Source organism: Varanus komodoensis, unplaced genomic scaffold (assembly GCF_004798865.1).
Source record: "Varanus komodoensis strain SLA01 unplaced genomic scaffold, ASM479886v1 scaffold1, whole genome shotgun sequence".
NCBI lineage: Eukaryota > Metazoa > Chordata > Lepidosauria > Squamata > Varanidae > Varanus > Varanus komodoensis.
This window is the reverse complement of record NW_025335268.1, coordinates 64102481-64120596: the sequence shown is the minus strand read 5'-3', so window position 1 is coordinate 64120596 and position 18116 is coordinate 64102481. Positions and strand designations below refer to the sequence as shown.

The 18116-nt window shown below is 40.8% G+C and overlaps 1 protein-coding gene across 1 annotated transcript in view; it reads left to right on the top strand.

Moving 5' to 3' along the window:
* Positions 1-830: 830 nt before the first annotated feature.
* UFL1 (UFM1 specific ligase 1) overlaps positions 831-18116 on the top strand; it is a 24576-nt gene continuing 7290 nt past the window's right edge. Inside the window, exons 1-11 of the mRNA XM_044427525.1 lie at positions 831-981; positions 3789-3934; positions 5684-5712; positions 6379-6476; positions 8210-8324; positions 8888-9018; positions 11093-11151; positions 12856-13002; positions 13510-13685; positions 15514-15693; positions 17006-17124. Of these exons, the coding sequence (XP_044283460.1) occupies positions 905-981; positions 3789-3934; positions 5684-5712; positions 6379-6476; positions 8210-8324; positions 8888-9018; positions 11093-11151; positions 12856-13002; positions 13510-13685; positions 15514-15693; positions 17006-17124 (1277 nt within the window). The 5' untranslated portion in view covers positions 831-904. The remainder of the gene's footprint in view (positions 982-3788; positions 3935-5683; positions 5713-6378; positions 6477-8209; positions 8325-8887; positions 9019-11092; positions 11152-12855; positions 13003-13509; positions 13686-15513; positions 15694-17005; positions 17125-18116) is intronic.

The window sequence follows — 18116 nt, the reverse complement described above, 5'->3', positions numbered from 1 at the left end:
ATGACCAGTAGCAATTGGCAATGTATAGGGGTTACCCCTTCATTGTTTTGAACATGGAAAATCCTAACAATGGAAATTGTGCTGCTCTGTGGCAGCCACTGTGCCATCAATCCTTTCAGTAAACATTTGCAGTAAACTGAGTGGAAAGTGATAGTGTAGACAGTGATACAGCCCAATTGGAGATCAGACAAAGCTCTGCTGAGGATCACTTCCCAGCCATGTGTGTAAGCCTTAAGCGATGGTTGCTATTTCCATCAGCCACCGATTCTGAAAATGGGTAGAATCCAGGCTGCCCATCAGAGCACGAAAATGATTTGCCCAACGAAATCAATTCAGTCAACAGTATTTGCTAAGACACACACAGGATCAATTTATTTTTTATCGCATTACAGAGCAACCCTGTGCATGTTTGCTGATAAATAAATCCCCCTGAGTTTCACGAGGCTCATTCCAGGTCAGAGGGCACAGGACGGAACCTCTGTGCAGAGGCACGATCACCCCCTGATCCCGGCTCCGCGTACATTTAAACAGACGTCCCCTGGCCCAGTGCGTTAGAGACTATGCTTCGGGAAACGCCCAAGGCCAGAAAGGAATGCGATCACGACTTCCAGGTGATATTTTGCTGCCGGACACTGCCCAGCACACCGTGTCAGCGAACAGCCCGTTGCAGGGACGCTCGGCCAATGCACGCGTGTGTTCTCCTGCAGGGGGCGCCGCCGAAGGCGTTCGCGTTCAGAGAAGAAGCGAGGTAGATTGCTCCTGCTCGCGCCTCGTCGCGGCGACGGCTTCTGTGCTGACGTGTGAGTTTCGAAGGCCTTGCCTGGACACGCCCCTTTCTTCCCACCTTGTCACCCGCCGTAGCCTTTTCTCTCCCTTCCCCGCCGCTCCACGGACCGGGGCCGCGATGGCGGCGACGTGGGAAGAGATTCTGCAGCTGTCTCAGCAGTTCCAATCCGCCCAGTTCGCCCAGGCGACGCAGAGGTGAGGGGAGGGGCAGGTCCACGGGTGAAGAGGAGGCGGAGCTAGGCGCGAGCCCCTCGCGGGGCTCCCCGCCTGGCGCGCGCCGCACCTCCCCCTCCCCAAGGCTGCGAGGTTCTATAGTCGCCCCCAGTCAGTTCCCGTAATGCATGTAGAAACGGCACGCCACTTTCCCATCAAGTCGGTGGTCCTTGATCACTGCTACCGTAACAACCTCCTAAAGTTGCCTACTACTCTCTATTATATTCTTTCCTAAAGGATCTTACACATTCCCTGTTTTTAACAGCTGTACGTCAGTGATGCTGGTAACTGGATGCAACTTTTCACGCTTTATCGTTTTGTTGCAAAGAAATAGACTCAGTTTTTGTTAAGCTTCTGCCAAAGGCACAGGAGCAGCCTTTGAAACTCAGTATCAGGCTGGATCCAATTTAAAACACCCAAGCAAATCCTGAACACAGAAACATGCCCGAAAACTAGGTGTCATGTTTGAAAATGCCCCTTTCACGACTCCAGAACTACCGATGTGTTCTTATTATTAATTATCCCCAGCGGTGCTTTTAACATTTGGAAGAAAAGCAGAAAATGGATCTGAACTGATAATAACTTTTAATGGGAGAGGGATGGCTGTCTGTCAGCAACCGCAAATTAAAACAACAAGAAAGCAACTACAGTGTGAATACCACATGCAGTCTTGATAACTAACCTAAAAAGTGAGAAAAAGTACTGAAAAATAAATTATGAAGGGGTTAATGATTTTGTACAATATTACAAAATCTGGGCCTCTCTAGGAAGGGGATACATGATAGAGATATCCAAATTAATGCATGCTGTAGGAAAAGTGGATAGGAAAATATTTTTCCCTGATCATCCCATGAACCTGGTTGGTTGGAAATACAGGACAGATTAAAGGAATTACTTCTTCACACAACACAAAGTTAAACCATGGAATTTACTTCCACAAGATGTAGTAACAGCATTTTGGGTGGCTTTGTAAAAGGCCTGGACAAATGCAAGAAAGATAAAGCAAATGATGGCAACAAGTCCTGAAGCTTTTATGTTACTATCAGCATTGGTGGCAACATACCTCTACATACCAGTTGCTGAGGAACACAAGTGGGGAAAAATGCATTTATATCTTCTTTGTGGGTTTCCCCAAGGCAGCTGGTTGGCCACTTTGTGGACCAAATGCTGCACTAGATAGACAATGCCACATCCAGATGTGCTGGACTATACAGCCATATGTAGTCGAGTGCATCTGGAATGTACACGGTTGGGAAAGGCTGCCTTAAAAGACCTTAAATGTTTATTGTGGCATAAGCTATTTATTTATTTATGCTAGAAGCATGTATCCGATAAGGAATTGTACTCTGTGAAAGTTTATGCTTGAGTCTGTGTGTCTATACTAAGAATTTTTAAATCTTTTTGGGTTCCCCAACTCCACCTGCTTCTATGTAGGAGATGGAAAAACAAGAAAAGTCAGACTACTAAACAATAATTAACCTGCCATGCTGCTGTTAAAAGATGAAAAAAGGCTGTTCTGCCCGCTCTACAATTAAGTCTGGCCACTTTTAGCCCTCAAAGATTTGTGTTAGATCTTTAATGAATATGTTGTTCTTGGAGCTCACAACTTACAAAATATATTTCTGTATTTTTTTCAAAATAACATGATACAATGCTGAAATCTATATTGTATTTTATAGTGATGTGATACTGAAAATCCCATAGGAATTCTTAGTTTATTCTTTTGGTTTCCCTGCAGAAATAGTTTCTGGCTGGGAATGGTAGGTTGACTCCAGATGTTTACCCAGGGGAGAGGTAAATGAAAGCTAATCTTCAGATCCCTCTTCTGCTTGCCTGCCAACCCTTAGCTGTACCAGAATCCTGCCTCAAGGGTGAGAGGTCCTGCTGAGTGGAGTCAGGTGTGGTGCAAGAGGTTCTGTGGACTAAAGAAGTGGGAAATCACTGGAGGCTCTTTGTGTGAACAGTGCAGAAGAGACTTCTGCCTGATGTTCAGTAAGCACCCATTCCCTGTCAATCCACCCATTCCCCAACACACTCCACTGGGCAGGATCCCTGTTCTTTCAAGTAGTGTTTTAGAAGAACTCCTGGGGCTTTTGGGGAAAGAAGCAGTTCACACATGCAGAAGGTTAGCTAGATCTAACCTATTGAATTAAACCTGCATTTGGATGGGAATAATTGTCAATTGTTTAGGTTAGCAGTCATTGGAAGGCTATAGCACTTGCAAGATACTACATTTTTAATGATCTGATAAACTATTGCAAAGGAAGCTGAAGTAGATAAACTAACAGTGTTAAGCATATATATTCAATGCCAGGTTGGTGTTTTTCGACAGTAAGAGATTTGCAGTCCTCAGCCTAATTTTCAGACAGCTTCAAATGCTTGGATTTCTTACTTGAAGGAGCACAGAGCCATAATATTTTACTGTTGCCTCATAAGACTTGATACTTAGTTTGCACCAAGTATTACTTTGAAATCCATGTTGATTAATATGGAATCAATCAATACAGGGATCTATTAACATACCAAGAATAACCAATACTGATGACTTAACCTGTAAAAATGGAGGCGGATTTAACCTTTTGGCTCCAGTTTTCCGTAAAACAGAGTATTAAGGAAAAACATGCTTGCATGCTATCTTTATCCAAGGCCTTTGTCTTAGCTTAATATTTGTGCGATGGAAGTAGACCACTGAGGCCTCTCCAGATTGTCCCAGCAGCAAAATTTCACATATTTAAAATCAACTTCTTGGGAATTCACATAAGGTGTTTTGGCTGTTCTTTATGATGCAGACTGTCGGAACGTAATTGCATAGAGATCGTTTCTAAGCTAATTGCTGAAAAACAGCTGGAAGTCGTGCATACTCTTGATGGAAAAGAGTATATTACTCCTGCCCAAATTAGCAGAGAGATACGTGATGAACTTCATGTTCGTGGGGGTAAGTATATGTATATAATATATATACCTCAGGAAAAAAATGCATTTAAGGTGCACTTCCAGGCATATATATGCAGATAAGTCCTACAACACCCAGCATTCCCTGGACACCATGCTGGGAATTGTAGGCCTTTTTCTTGCATTGAACTGCACCCTTAGTAGCTTAAATGTAGGAAATAGAAAAGAACTTTAAAGTAACATGTCATAGAAATATTTTTCTTGTAGAGCCATCTAAAAATCATGGCCTAACTAATAGGAACTCATAATTATTATGAACTGAATATTATGAACTGCGTCTAAATTAGTTTTGGTAGAAATATAGCTTGTTGGAATAAAATTACTGCTGATGAGAGTGAGCCTTGAAAAACAAAGAGAACGCTCATACTATATCTTACTCTTTATTCAGAATGCTAGTGGTAATTTTATTTAACTTTTAGAGTGCTGTCCTATACATGAAATCCCATTGAGATTAATGGTTCTGACTCTGAGGTAAGTAAGTACAGGATTACAACCTCTCTGTCATGCCATGCCACAAATTATTGCTGGATCTGCAATGTTCACTTTAAACCTTAAATAGAACTTCAAGAAAGTATCTATAATACTTTGATATGAGATTAGAAGCACAGTTTGATAGTTTTCCTGATGAAAACTGCCTTCCCCCAGCTTCTATTTGCTTTGTTCATGAAAATGATTATTGTATTTTGTACCATTGGAAATAAACTCCTATGGAATGTGAAAAGGAGTAACTGAGGCCATATTCTTGCCAGAAAACATTGCTTCTGATCAGAACTTGTAGCATCCTTTTCACAAACAGCATATCAGCAAAACTAAAAGGCTAGGCACATTCAAAGACTGTAAAGGTTGCTTTCGTGTCCAAAATATGGCCACTGTTTATATTCTGCACTCTTGAGAAGAAGCCACTCTTCTTGAGTAGACTTCATGTACAGAAATCTTCCTGTGCAAAAGCTTTTTTTTGAATATGCCTGTGAACAGAACTTAGGTACAGAGCATGGAGCTCACTCACACATAGCAGAATTGATGCAGCCTACCGTATGTGAAGCATTTCAACAAGCAGACTTCCAAGTTCAGTTCAGCTGGAGTGGGAGGGTGGCATTTTCATGCAGAGATCATCTTTGTGAAGTGTCCCCCCTCCAGTGAATTAAATTGCAGTGTTGGTTTCAACAGACATACTAGAAATCCTGTGCCTGCAGGATACTTTTGAATTGCAGCAAATGTTGCTGCCTTTATGGGGGTGGTGCTGCCTTTGCCACTGGTCTCATACTGGTTCAGATAAGTGCAGAGAACTCTGCAGGAGTGACTTAGCTTCAGGCCATGCAGGAGCGCAGGTGTCTTCCCATGTACTTTGGCCATTAGGCAAGAAGCCCGGGGGCATTGGTGACCATGCTAGAGAAGATATCTTTAAAGGGGGCAGTCCTTCACACAGTTCATCTGTAGGTTGTTTCCAAGTAAATATGCATAAGGTCAGGGGAGGAGGGGGTAAATGAGACCAGCTAGAGGGTCTCATTTGGGACCATTGGCTGCAGTTATATCAATAAATAAAAGGTGATGAATAATGGTTCATTACGGGTAGGATCGTTACAGAAAAAATGAAGCCCTACGGCTCCTAGCATTGCCCAGCAAGCATGTCTGGGTAATTATGGCAGTTGTAGGACTTTTTCCTGTATACATTATTATTTATAATAAATAATTTTTAAACTTAATTGTTGATGTATTCTTCATATTGTTGCAGGCCGTGTAAACATAGTGGATTTGCAGCAGGTAACTTCCCATTAATATATTTTTTATTTCTTCTAACTGTGCTTAATTGGTCCAGTGTGACATTTACAGCTGTTTCTTTAACAGCTGGATCATTAAGCAGTTGCCAAATAGAGTGGAAGCACCTAACTGCTAACCAGTATTTCATTGTTATTAACTGTAGATATTGCCCCTTTAGGTCCATTTTATTGTTCTCATTCCTTGTAATTTTGCAATCAAACATTTTTATTCAAATTGAAAACTTGTCATCAAACTATTTTAATACATTTGAAACTTGTTTTAACCTATTAGGAAAACTGGGCTTTCTTTTTTATTACTCTTTCCTTGTTAAATGTCAGAGCAGATCTAAATAAAAATGTCTGATTGCTGGGACATTCAGATAATTAATATCTCATTTACATTAACCTTTTTCTGTTACCCGACCACCAAGTAAATTGAAGCCTTTCATAATGATTAGACATTTTCCTGGAAATTTACTTTGTGTGTTAACTTGCCTTGATTCTGTTTTAGTTTTGGTAGCACTGTTTCTGTTCTAGTTAAGATATTTCTGGTATATTGAAGTGACTGAAAAGTACCTGGTGTATAATAATTTAAGTATTTAGAATCAGATCATTTTAGCAGCAGAAAATGAATTTAACTTCTAGACAGTAACTTATTTTTCACTGCCAGGTAGTAAATGTAGATCTGCTCCATATTGAAAATCGAGCTAATGACATTGTCAAATCAGACCGGACCGTTCAGCTGGTACTGGGACAACTTCTAGATGAGTGAGTTCTTTCACGGGTATTTGAATGCACTGTAAATGGAAAACTAGCTTTTTAGATGTGATGAACATAGAATAAGCATAATAGAGGCCATTCACACAATATATCCAGGCATTCATTCCAAGGCAATGGCTTCCACCGCTCTTAGTACATTATTACATCTATCATGGAAGATTTGCACTGGTTGCTAGTTGCTTTCCAGGAGCAATTCAAAGTGTTGGTTTTAGCCTTAAAGGCCCTAAGCAGCTTGAGAATGGCCTCTCAAGGGACAAGGGAACACTTGTCTCGTTATGAACTTACCTGGTTATTAAGATCTGCAGAGAGAGCCTCTTAGAGGACTTCTTGAAGGTCTCTCAAGGGCCTGTCAGGCAAGTACAAAAGAACTTTCTCCAGTGATGCTCTTAAATTATGTAATGTATTCCCCAAGGATTATGATTGGACCCGTTTCTTAGCTTTTACAAAGGCTATGCAGACATATCTTTAGCCTTTTACAATATGTACTTTTAGTGCTTTTACTATGTTTAATGTTGATGTATTTATTTTTAAAACATTTTAAATTGTTGTACACTGCGTGATAGATTTAAAGTAAATAAAGCACTATATTAAGGTTAATATGTATTTTAGACAATCTGAACGCTTTTGAAGTTCCATGATCTACAGTCATATTCGAATTTCCCTAAGTCAAGAAAAAGCATTTAGGTTTTCCCAGCTGCAATTCAGGCAAAGACAAATGGCCATTTTGTCTGTATTGTTGTGTTTTATTTTAAGAAAGATCCAAGCAAAGGATAAGTATCAAGGGATCATGCCATGTCATATGGTAGAACAGCCTTCCCCAACCTGATGGCCTTCAGAGGGCATTTGGATGGCAACTCCCAGAATTCCCATCCAGCAGGGCCATCGACTGGGAATTTTGGGTGTTCCAGTCCAAACATGTCTGGAAGACACGAGGTTGGAGAATCCTGTGATAAAAATACTCCTTAGAATACAATCCATGGCTGCCAAGGAAATGGTAAAAGCTGTAGGATTTTTTTCTGTATTAATATGCATAGGATTGTGCCCTTAGAGAGGAAATGCTGGTAACAAAAGCTCACAGAAAAATAAGGAGTTTCATTTTCCTCTTAAACCGCAGTATCTAAGTAAAGATGGATTTTCTAGCATCCGTAGCAATAACTCTCTTTTGTATATGTGTTTGAGAGGCTACAAGAAACTCTTACTTCTTAGCTGAAGCTTCTTTCCCTTTTAAGAAGCACTAGCACAGAAGTTCTGGTTCTGAATATTTGGCAGAGGGAAACAGAGTCAAAATAACATATATCAAAATGAGCAATGTCTTCTTCTGTGTATATCTTGTTTTTGTGTTGTGTTCCATTGCTGACATGAATTATACACCTTAACATGTTTCTGATATTAAATACGGATGTCATATTATTTAAAAGCCCAAACTAGGCAATGAATCCTACACCCCAGAAATCAGTCTTATAGGAAAAAAATGTATCAAGAAACCAAACACAGTGCATCTGTGACTGATGTAAGGAAGTACGTTGCCTTTCTCAGTTATCTAAGAATATTAAACCTGACAGTTTCTTCTGTTTGAGGAAAAATAAATGAATCACCTTCAAGCTTTTTAGGAGGATCGGATTGTGCATTTAAATATGGTTACAAAACCAAACATTGATACAATAGCCATGCAAGACAAATTTAGAATTGTATGCTAAAGTTTATTCTTGCTTTCAAATTAGGAGTTACCTAGATCAGATAGCAGAAGAAACAAATGACAAGTTACAGGAAACTGGCCAAGTGAAAATATCTGACTTATGCAAGGCATATGATCTTCCAGGAGACTTCTTGAAACAGGTAACGCAAGTGAAATTGGACTGCATCTCACTGAACTATAATGTCTTTCACTTCCCATTGCTATTACGATTGTGGGACTAGAGACACGCGTCCTAGGCGGTGTTCTTATTATGGCAACACTGTTATAAGGCTTGACATTTTAACTGATCTAATATACAGAGAGGAGAGAGAGGGGATGATTCAGTTCTTATTATTGCTGTATGCATATATTGCAGCGATGGGAAACAATGTATTCTTCTAGGCATCAAAGATCTACTGCTTCATTAAGCTTCTCTGAAAAGGCAAAACTAGTCCTTACATTCATGTAGAATGATAGTGAGTCATTGTTTTAACACAGACCTTTAGGAGGTAGACATTAAAGGATTTGTCAAGCTGTAGGGTGAAGAAACAGCTTGCAGCCAGAGGTAAGAAAAATTATGTTCCTGAATTAACATAACAAGGAAGTGAGTTAAGCAGTTTTGGTTAGAATACTTCTGACGTGGTGGTCCAGCGTATGATATAGCACCTACATAATACTAGGCAATGTAATATCCAATTCATGTTTATTACTGTGTTGTTCTCAGGCATTTTCCGTCCGTCTGGGCAAAATTATCCATGGCCAAATTGATCAGGACAACCGTGGGGTGATTTTCACGGACGCATTTGTTACACGCCATCGAGCTCGTATTCGTGGTCTCTTCCGTGCCATTACCCGGTAAGTTAAGCTATTTTTGCCTGTGGCACTTGGATGACTTATTTTTTCCTAGTGTGTGGGGAATGGGACAAGAGAGTGAGTGGTGCGTGTAAATAAATGAGAGAGCCTTTCACTGTGCTTATAAATATGCATGGATACACATATGAAGTATAATTCACTCTTCAGCTCTTTGTGTTAGGTAAACAAACACTAGAACTCTTCCTGCAAGACCAAGTAACTATTCCTCCATAGTTAATTTACTAGGCCATGTGTCAGCTTTTTAGATTTTGGGTGTCACTGTTTCAAAGCTTTATAGTGGAATTAACTCCTCTACCTAATAGATTAGGGGATAGAGACATTACTATGTTTGCATGATTTAGTCTTGCTGTACCTTTCTTCTGACGTCTTCAGGGTATCCTAAGCAAGAACCTGAACGGGGAGGAATAACGGAAGAAGGGTGAGCTGGAAACATAAGCAACTTAGAATGCAGTCCTATGAAGCCACCGCTCACTGCTCAGAAAGGAGGCTTCTGAAATTAGTATTTTCTCACATGCTGAAACCAGTAGGGTGGGAGGAGCTAAATAGGTGATGTTTGCCTCCCCTTCTGCCCTTGTGGTCTTTGCTGAATGTGCTTTTTAATTCCTCTAGTTAGGGTACTTTAGAGGGAGGGAGGGGTTTAAGATATTTTGTATCTCACCCTCCAGTCTCCTCCTGTCTCTGCCTGCTGGAATCCTCCCTCTCCTTCTCTACTGAGGTTGCTTTTCCGACCTTGGAGAGACAGCTAAGGCAATTTTCTCCAGGCTAGCTTTGACAGGTCATGGTCTAAGGTCAGATCTCCAGCTCGCCTTTCTGGGGTCGGAGCGGTGTTTCTGACTGCAGAGGGTTTCATAATCCATTCGGTGGGCCCTGGAATGCTCATCCAGGGATCATCCAGTTGCATTTTCTGGGAGGAATGGAATGTACTTTCTCAAAACCAACCCTGTATGGTTTGCACTAAAATTTTTGTGTGTTGATAGCCAGCCAGGCTAACACAGCAGAACATCTCACACCAATAAAGATTGCATTACTCCTACCACCTCTCAGCCAAGGAGATGCTCCTAAGCTGTTGTGTTATTCCAAGGCTGGGAAACTGGCAGTGGCTTGGATATATGGATAAAAAGAAGAGATTCCCCTCCCCACCTCCACCACCACCCTTTGCTGTCCTTCTCCATGCTGTGATTTGCACTGCTCTCATGAGTTGAAAGTTTTGAGGCATTTGCCTTTTTGTGGCAATAAGCTAATTCATGGAGTCTTTCTCACATTCTAGCACCTATAAGGCCTGATGGTATGCATACCATATTTGCCTCCCACAAATGAAAAAGCAAAAGAGATTGAATGGCCAGTTTCCACAATAAATAAAGAAATGGCATGGCCTGTTCCTCAAATAATTAAGTCTGTTCAGTGTATACTTCATTTCCTGAGAACCAGTGGTTTGTTCACATTAAAGCAGACTTCTGTCCTTCATATTAGTCTTTCATATTGCATTCTCTCCACAATCTGCTAGGTCGCTTGAGAAAGTCTGGAATGGGCTTTAACTGGCTTAAAGAAGGAAACAGAAGGAATCTATTAATACTTCACAGCATTTTGGTCCTCTCCAAGAAAATATATTTCAGTTCCATAAGCTCTTACCTGCTGCCTGCCTGTATTTGTACAAACTGTGGGAAGGATCCAGTGGTGCACTCCCACTAGCACTATTTATTTTGCACTAAATTGCCACTTTTCATATTGCTCTAGTTACGTTGAACAAGTGTAGGTTTGTGCAGTGTTTTTAGAACTACTACCCATAGACACAAATCTGTGGAGATGTGTGCCAAGCACTGAAGTCCCACCTCACAAAATTTTCACACTTTTGCAATGCAGATTCAATGGCAACAAGAATAATTTCCATTCTATTCTAGCAACATTCCCTTTGCAAAGGATAAAATGTGCAGTTTATATTTATTTTAGAGCTTGCATGATTATTCCGGCATTAAGATGCCTTGTTTTTGATCTGGAATAAACAAAAGCACTGGATGTATGTATGTACAACTTTCACATCTATCATCTCTGTCTTTAGCCCTACACCAATAATTAACCTCATCACTCGGCATGGATTTCAGGAGCATCTTCTTTACTGTAAGTTTGTCTGGAATGTTTATTTTGTTTTGAATAGTTCATTCTGACTCTTCTAGTAATGAATCTTGTGAAAGTGTTAGCTAAAGCAATATGGGCAGTTTTGCAACACAACTCTTCATTGAATATATGGAAAGGTATTTGTAAAGCACAGTGGGTTATGAAGAGTCTTACAGACTTTGTTCTGGTACCTCTGTGCTCAAATTAAAACTAAAGTGGTGCCATTCATCTGCCTCAGCTATTATTGCCTGCCCTTGATGGAAAACAGGACAACCGCAGTGTCAGCACAGCAGCGGCTACTGCAAATGCTGTGTCATTGGTTCAGTCCAGGGGTGGGCAACTTACTTCATTTGGTGCCCACCAAGGTGTTCTACCCTTCATATCTTTTGTAATAACCAAATTTTCTTCCTTGCATCTGGGATTGCTTCGAAGGATAGGGAAGGACTGCAGCTGCTGTCATTTCCTTCTCTGTGAATGCCTCTGGGCCACACATGGTGCTCAGAGACATGCTTAGGAAATAAAGATTGTGAGTGGCTGCAGGCCAACGCTTTCTCTGCGGTACTCACCGTCACAAACAGGGGAGAGGTGGGGAGAATGTATTCCTGCCACTTCCATCTGATAATCTGCAGGGGCAGGGGGTAATAAAATCAGTGAGGGCAAGAGAGGAGGGTATTAAGGCACAGATTCTTTTGTGCCTTGTCCTTGATCTCTTGGACAGGCCAATTGCCCTAAGCCATGACTCCCAAAGCAGCTGTTTCATGGAGGTGCCCCAGAGAGTGTCTGCTCCTGATCTATTATCTGGTTTGTTAAATATTGTTGAAAATGAATTGATTTCTGACTATTGTAATGATGCATTGACGTGTATTTTTGAACTCTTGCTGTAAGTTGCTTTATGTTTGTTTCTATTTCATGTAAATAATAGAAGTCCACACTCTTCTTAAATAAGAAAGCAATATGCGTACAACAACAATGACATAGAAGAAAAAACAGCAGTAACTTAGGATTTGCAAACAACTCAAAGGGAGGGGAATTGGACTGACGTGAAGCAGGTCCTTGGAATCATGAAGGAGGGACATGTGTGCTCTCTGCCAAAATGATCCTGAAGAATGAACATGGAAGTTCGGACATGAAGGACATATGCCCAAGCTCTGGTCCTGCCAGCAGGATCTGGTCCTTCATGCTGAAAGGATCTTGTGGGTTGTGTAGTATTGTACTTCATGGTTGGCCACCTGTTTGCCTTTGACTACCCAAAATCTCAGCTTCTGGTAGTGTTAGGCAGAATGCACATTAAACCCTTGGTTTCTTCTACTTTTGAGGGTTTGACTTAGTCACCTCTGTCCCCGCTAGACAAAATCATATTCTTTAGTAGCGGGAATAACAAAAATATTGTAAGAAAAACAAAAGCAACGTTTATGTACAGTTAACTGTTATCTATTAGTGTTCTTATGCTCCCAAACTCAAGCTATAAACTGTTAGAATCTTTTCTAAATCTAAATGTAATAATGTGAGAAAGAACCAGGCTGCCAACCATGTACGTTCATTTAAGCAAAATACTATATTGGCTTTGTTACCAGGAACAGGTGAGAGGAAGGCTGTCCCATGAGATGTAGGTGTGCATGCATCCCTGTAGATTTTGACTATAACTGCTGTCTTTTAGCACATAAAAAGCAGCAACACATGTAAGGACTGTTTCATTTCTTTCATCAGCTGTGCTGGAAGAACTTGTTGATGCTGGGCTTCTGAAAGGCACAGTGGTTGGTGGAAGACAAGATAAGGCTGTGTTTATCCCTGACATCTATGCCAAGACACAGAGCAACTGGGTGGATTCATTTTTCAAGCAAAATGGTTATTTAGGTAACTTGCTTCCTTTGAACAAGCTTTTCTTTCTGCAGGTTAATGCTCAAGAGAAGCCTATATCCAGGATCTCTGTTGTGCGAGTCTCTCTTACGCCCATACTCCATTTCTCCAATTCTGTTTTTTACTAGTCTTGGTAACAGGACATACCTGGAAAGGCAGGCATGGCCCCTTGCCTGCTTCACCAAAGGCAGCTCTGGGTAAGATGGCAGGGATGAGCAGAGGAAGTACTCATTTCCAACATTCCTCACCACCCCCTGCTTGGCTATTGCCTTCTTCTCATGTTGGGGAAAATGCAAGTGATTAGAATCGCAGCGGTCCAACAGGATAGGCTTTTCCCTAGCTAACATAAATACTGCAGCTTCATAGCACATCTGTGTGAGCAAGAAGCAAGTCCACAGCAAGGCTAGGAAGAGTGCTTGGTATCCGTTGAGAGGCAAGCTTAACCCACCCTGTACCGAATGTGTTGGTTGTCTCCAAAGTCAAAGAGTTTCTGTCATTTTGTAGAATTCGATGCATTGTCCAGACTTGGCATCCCAGATCCTGTGAACTACATAAAGAAAAGATACAAGTCCTTGCAGCTCTTGTTTCTGAAAGCATCTTGTGTTGGTCAGGAAATGGTGGACCAGGTGGAGGCCTCTGTGGATGAAGCCATCAACTCTGGAACATGGGTGGATATAGTGGTACAGTCCTTCATTTTTCTTTGTTTCTGTGGGATTTGTGTTAGGAAAAGGGCTGTGGTGTAACTCAGTATTTCCTGAAAGTAGAGTAGAATGTCCAAAGGATAAAATCATTGTAAGTTCATCACTCTCCAGTCTCAGTTTTCCAACCTGGAAAGTGTTAAGCCAGATCGGTATTGAGCCAGTCTTGCAGTTGAGTGGTAGAATGTAAACAAATTTTTGGTAGCAATTCCTAAACTGCAAGTCTTGCTGACAAACTTTGCCTATTAGTACAAGAATTACCAGATAGAGTCCACAATTGGCTTGGAATGAAGAAAGTATTTCATTATGTATAAAGAAGCTAAAAAGTAGTTCCTTTGGAGACTGAACTCACACTATTTTTTATTGCCTCTTAGTAAAAAACAAAACAAAAAAACCTTGAGGTGTCACATGTCTTTTAAATTTACTATGGGGTAGGTGAGGAACTGAAATCAAAGTTAAACATGGAATTGGTAGAGAAGAAGAGGAAGAGAAGAAGAATTGAATTGAATGAGAAGAGGAGGAGGAGGAAGAAGACATAGCAGCAGCAGCAGCAGTAGTAGTTAGGATGCAAATCTTTGCATGTTTAGACAGAAAAACGCTCTACAATGAGAGCCAGTATGGCATAGCGGTGAGAGTGTACCATTGGAGACCAGCGAAATCTGGGTTCAAGTCCCCTCTTCTATAAAGCTCACTGTGTAATTTTGGGCTAATAGTTGTCTCTCAACCCACCTGACAGAAATGTTGTAAGGATAAAATGGAGTAAGGAGGACTAGGTAAACCAGCTTGGGATCCTCACAAGAGGAAAAAGGCAGGATTTAAATGCAGTAATCAATATAATAAATGCATGCTGATAATACATGCTGGCTGAGGAAGGTTGGGAGTTGTAAGGAGCTTGCTTTAAGCAAAACAGTACCTGTAGATTTGGAAAGACGTTTTAGCCCATGAGCATTTTACTGCTATAGATGGCTGCTTGCATTCATGTTTGGATAGATGGGCACCTGCTAGACTTAGGAGCTGCAGTAATTTTCTGCTCAGTGCTCTGTGCAAAGGCTTTCTAGAGGCGGAATTACATGTATACTTGTCCTCACCAAGGCAGGACAGTGCTTGGGCACAGATCAATGCAACCAAACCCTGCACATCACCTTTTGAATTCCACTATGTATTGCCTTAGTGTTATACGTGATTCTATTTTATATTATATTTGAAAACGCCCATGAAAATCAAGTTGTTTAGCTCATGAAATTCTTTGGCCTTAATTATTTCTCCAGCTTCTTCCCATCTCCTGTTCTCTGATATTGTTTTAAAAATTTTAGCTTTCTGTGAAAGCTCCTCCCTGTTAAGACTCGAGGTTCTAGATCCTTCATACAGTCATCCACAAATATGAAGCTATTCATATGTCCATAATCACAACACAGGATAAATTTAAATGAACAGAACGGCCAGATTTTACATCAAAGTATCCTAAATTCTGTGTCAGTTCAAGTTGATTTCTGACATTGACATACAGATTAAGCCAATGAAGATATAGGTTGATGATGTTGTTATCCTTCTACAGAAGGACTTGCAGGATGTTAAATATGGAGCCTCCATCTCAATCCCAAATTTTTCTGAAATTTTGCTTGTCGCTGTGGACTCTTTTCAAGCTTACAGCTAATAAGGGCTAATAAATCATTCATATTTTACCTTGTTTAAAAATAAAATGGTGGTGATCTCAGACTGCAGAATTCTGTGCTAAGCTGAATAATAAATATGAGCATAAACATCTCTGTCCATCTCTGTCTTTTTTTCTTTGCTTTGTGTTTTGCATCAGCCTCTACTTCCTAGTTCCTTATCTGTTGAAGATGCCAGCATGCTGCTTCAGCAAGTGATGAGATCCTTCAGCAAACAACCTTCAGCTTTGGTCTTCGGTGACACCAATGTAGTCAGTGAGAAATTTATCAACAGCTGTGCTGATTTGTTCAGTGATCTTATGCACCAGAAGGCTGAAAAGGTTTGTTACTGAATACATTGTTTTAGAAAAGGGCTTCCCGAGCTATGACATACCAAACTCAATGTGTCAGTGACTATTATGGCCTGCCTAGTGCTCCCTGCCAATCTTGAGACAGTCAGAGACATGCCGCAAAACCAAGATATGTATCAAGCCCCTGACAGGCTAGCTAACTTGACTCATTGGCTGTATTTGGCTTGGCAAATCTCATGTTCTGCAGACCAGGGCTTAGTACATCCATGTATTTTGAAGTGAATTGTCTGTGAAACCAGTAGCAATTCCCTATTTGGGGTTTTCATTTTTGTGGTGCATTTTACTTATACTCTCTTTCTCAGCCAGGATAGTTGTGCAATAAAGTTTTGCTGCAAGGAAAAATGCTCTGCAAAATGAAAAGAAAGAGGAATGAAATGTACTTTTTTGGGAAAATGTTTCCTGTCAGAATTGGCATTGTTCAGGGGATAGAGCTAACATCCAAGATGATAGTGTTGTGCTTGGACCTGACAGATGAGCTGCCTCATGCAGAGATTAGATGCACACATGTCTGTCACAGAGGCCCAGCAGTCTTGCTGGGTTAGAGCAAGGATGTATCTGGTTTAGCACTGTCTTTCTGGAAGTTGTCAGCAAGATCCCCTGGGAAGCTTATAAGATAAGAAGGCTTTTGCTCTTTCCCACTCCAGACAGCTGGTATTCAGAAGTGTAATGCTCTAGACTTAAGTTTCCCCTTGCTCAATCCTGTCCCATCTCACAAAACAAATGACTCAGTACCAAGGGAGGAGCTTCTAACAACAGAGACAAAAAGGGTAATGAGATCTATGTGTGCGGGGACCATGCTGTTATTTGCAGAGCTCTAAGCCAGACTAAAACCACATGCACAGGCAGGATAGCTTTATGTAGGAAATGGCTTTGTGTGCATGTACAGCTTCTTGCCAGTGAAATGCAGCAATCTCCGCATACCAACTTGTTTCCCTGCCCAGATTGTTCTTGGGGCATCAGAGTAATGTATTCAAAGCTCTGATGATAAGTGAACTCTAAGGTCACCCTTTCTCTCCGTTTTCCACATCCAAAAACAGAAAACAGACCAATTTTACAAACTTGCCTGAATTTAGATGTTAGAATCAGTTGAAGCAATTTTCACTTTTGGGACCAGAGCCTGAATGAAAAACATCACTTCAAGATATTGATGGCACATTGCTGCAAACATTCATAAGTTCTGCTCACAGGCATAATGTCCAAGATAGTATCAAAAACCTCAAGGACCCACAGGAAGTCCTCATAGAGCGGATACTGCTGAACACCTGTATCATCTTCATTTCAGGAAATGAAAAATAACCCTGTTCACTTAATCACAGAAGAGGACCTGAAACAGACTTCTCTGATAGAAAACCTGTCTTCGAATAAGAAAGACAAAAAGGATGACAGGAGGAAGAAAGCGACAGGTAGGAAAGTGGTGCATTACCATTTGGCCGAGTTTCTGTGGTGGTTCAGTGCTTGCAAGGACGGGCAAGATGAAGCTCTTCTATTGGCATTGCAAGGACTTAATCTCGCCTGACTTGCAGCACTAACTTTGGGAAAAGAGAATATTGTTTCCAGTACCGGCTGACTGTGGTTGACTCCCTCTGTGGCAGGAAGTGCAAATAAAAATGTATAACCCCCAGTACATTATATTGCTGGAAAGCAGGGGAGCACATCTCCCATAAACATGAGGGCTCAGCAACAGACACCTAGTCCCACCTTGTCTCTCCTTTGACTGCAGATTATAACAGCATGAAAGCCAGAAAGCAGTAGAAACCACATACACATAAGCGTTTTGTGTTGTTTTTTCTCCAAGAACAAGTACTCATAAAAAAGTTCAAGTGAGAATAAAAAGTTCAGGTGACTGGTATTATAGCATTAGCATTATGCATGCATTCCTAGTTAGGAAAATATTTCATCAGAAAGACTTTGCACCCTCATTAACCGTGCAGTTGCATAGTTGTTTACTTGGAAGTAAGTCTCTACACTGGATGTAAAGGAAGTGGGTATGGTCTTATAGCCTGAGTATTGTGATGAGTTGACTGAAGGTCTTTTTAAATAAAACATTTTAGAGGATAGTTTTGTTTAACTGTATGTATTTCCTTTTCAGCATCATTCGATGTTGTTAAATTCATTGTTTCATTTCCTGTATGATTATGGAGCCTGCTGCCTATGCAGCTTGGTTACATTTTGCCATTAGCTCTGTTTAATTTAGTAGGAGCCTCATTTCCATACAGTGCCGTTTGTTTTAGTGATGAAGTGGAAATTAGAATAAATATTGAATTACTCTTCTCTTGGTCCAAGGTTTTTTCTGCATTATGCATGAAGCTACAGTATTTCTTTTGGCTTCCCTGTGTTCAGTGTAACCTTTTTTTCCTGTTTGCTTTGACAAGGATCTTAGTGTGATTTCTCTG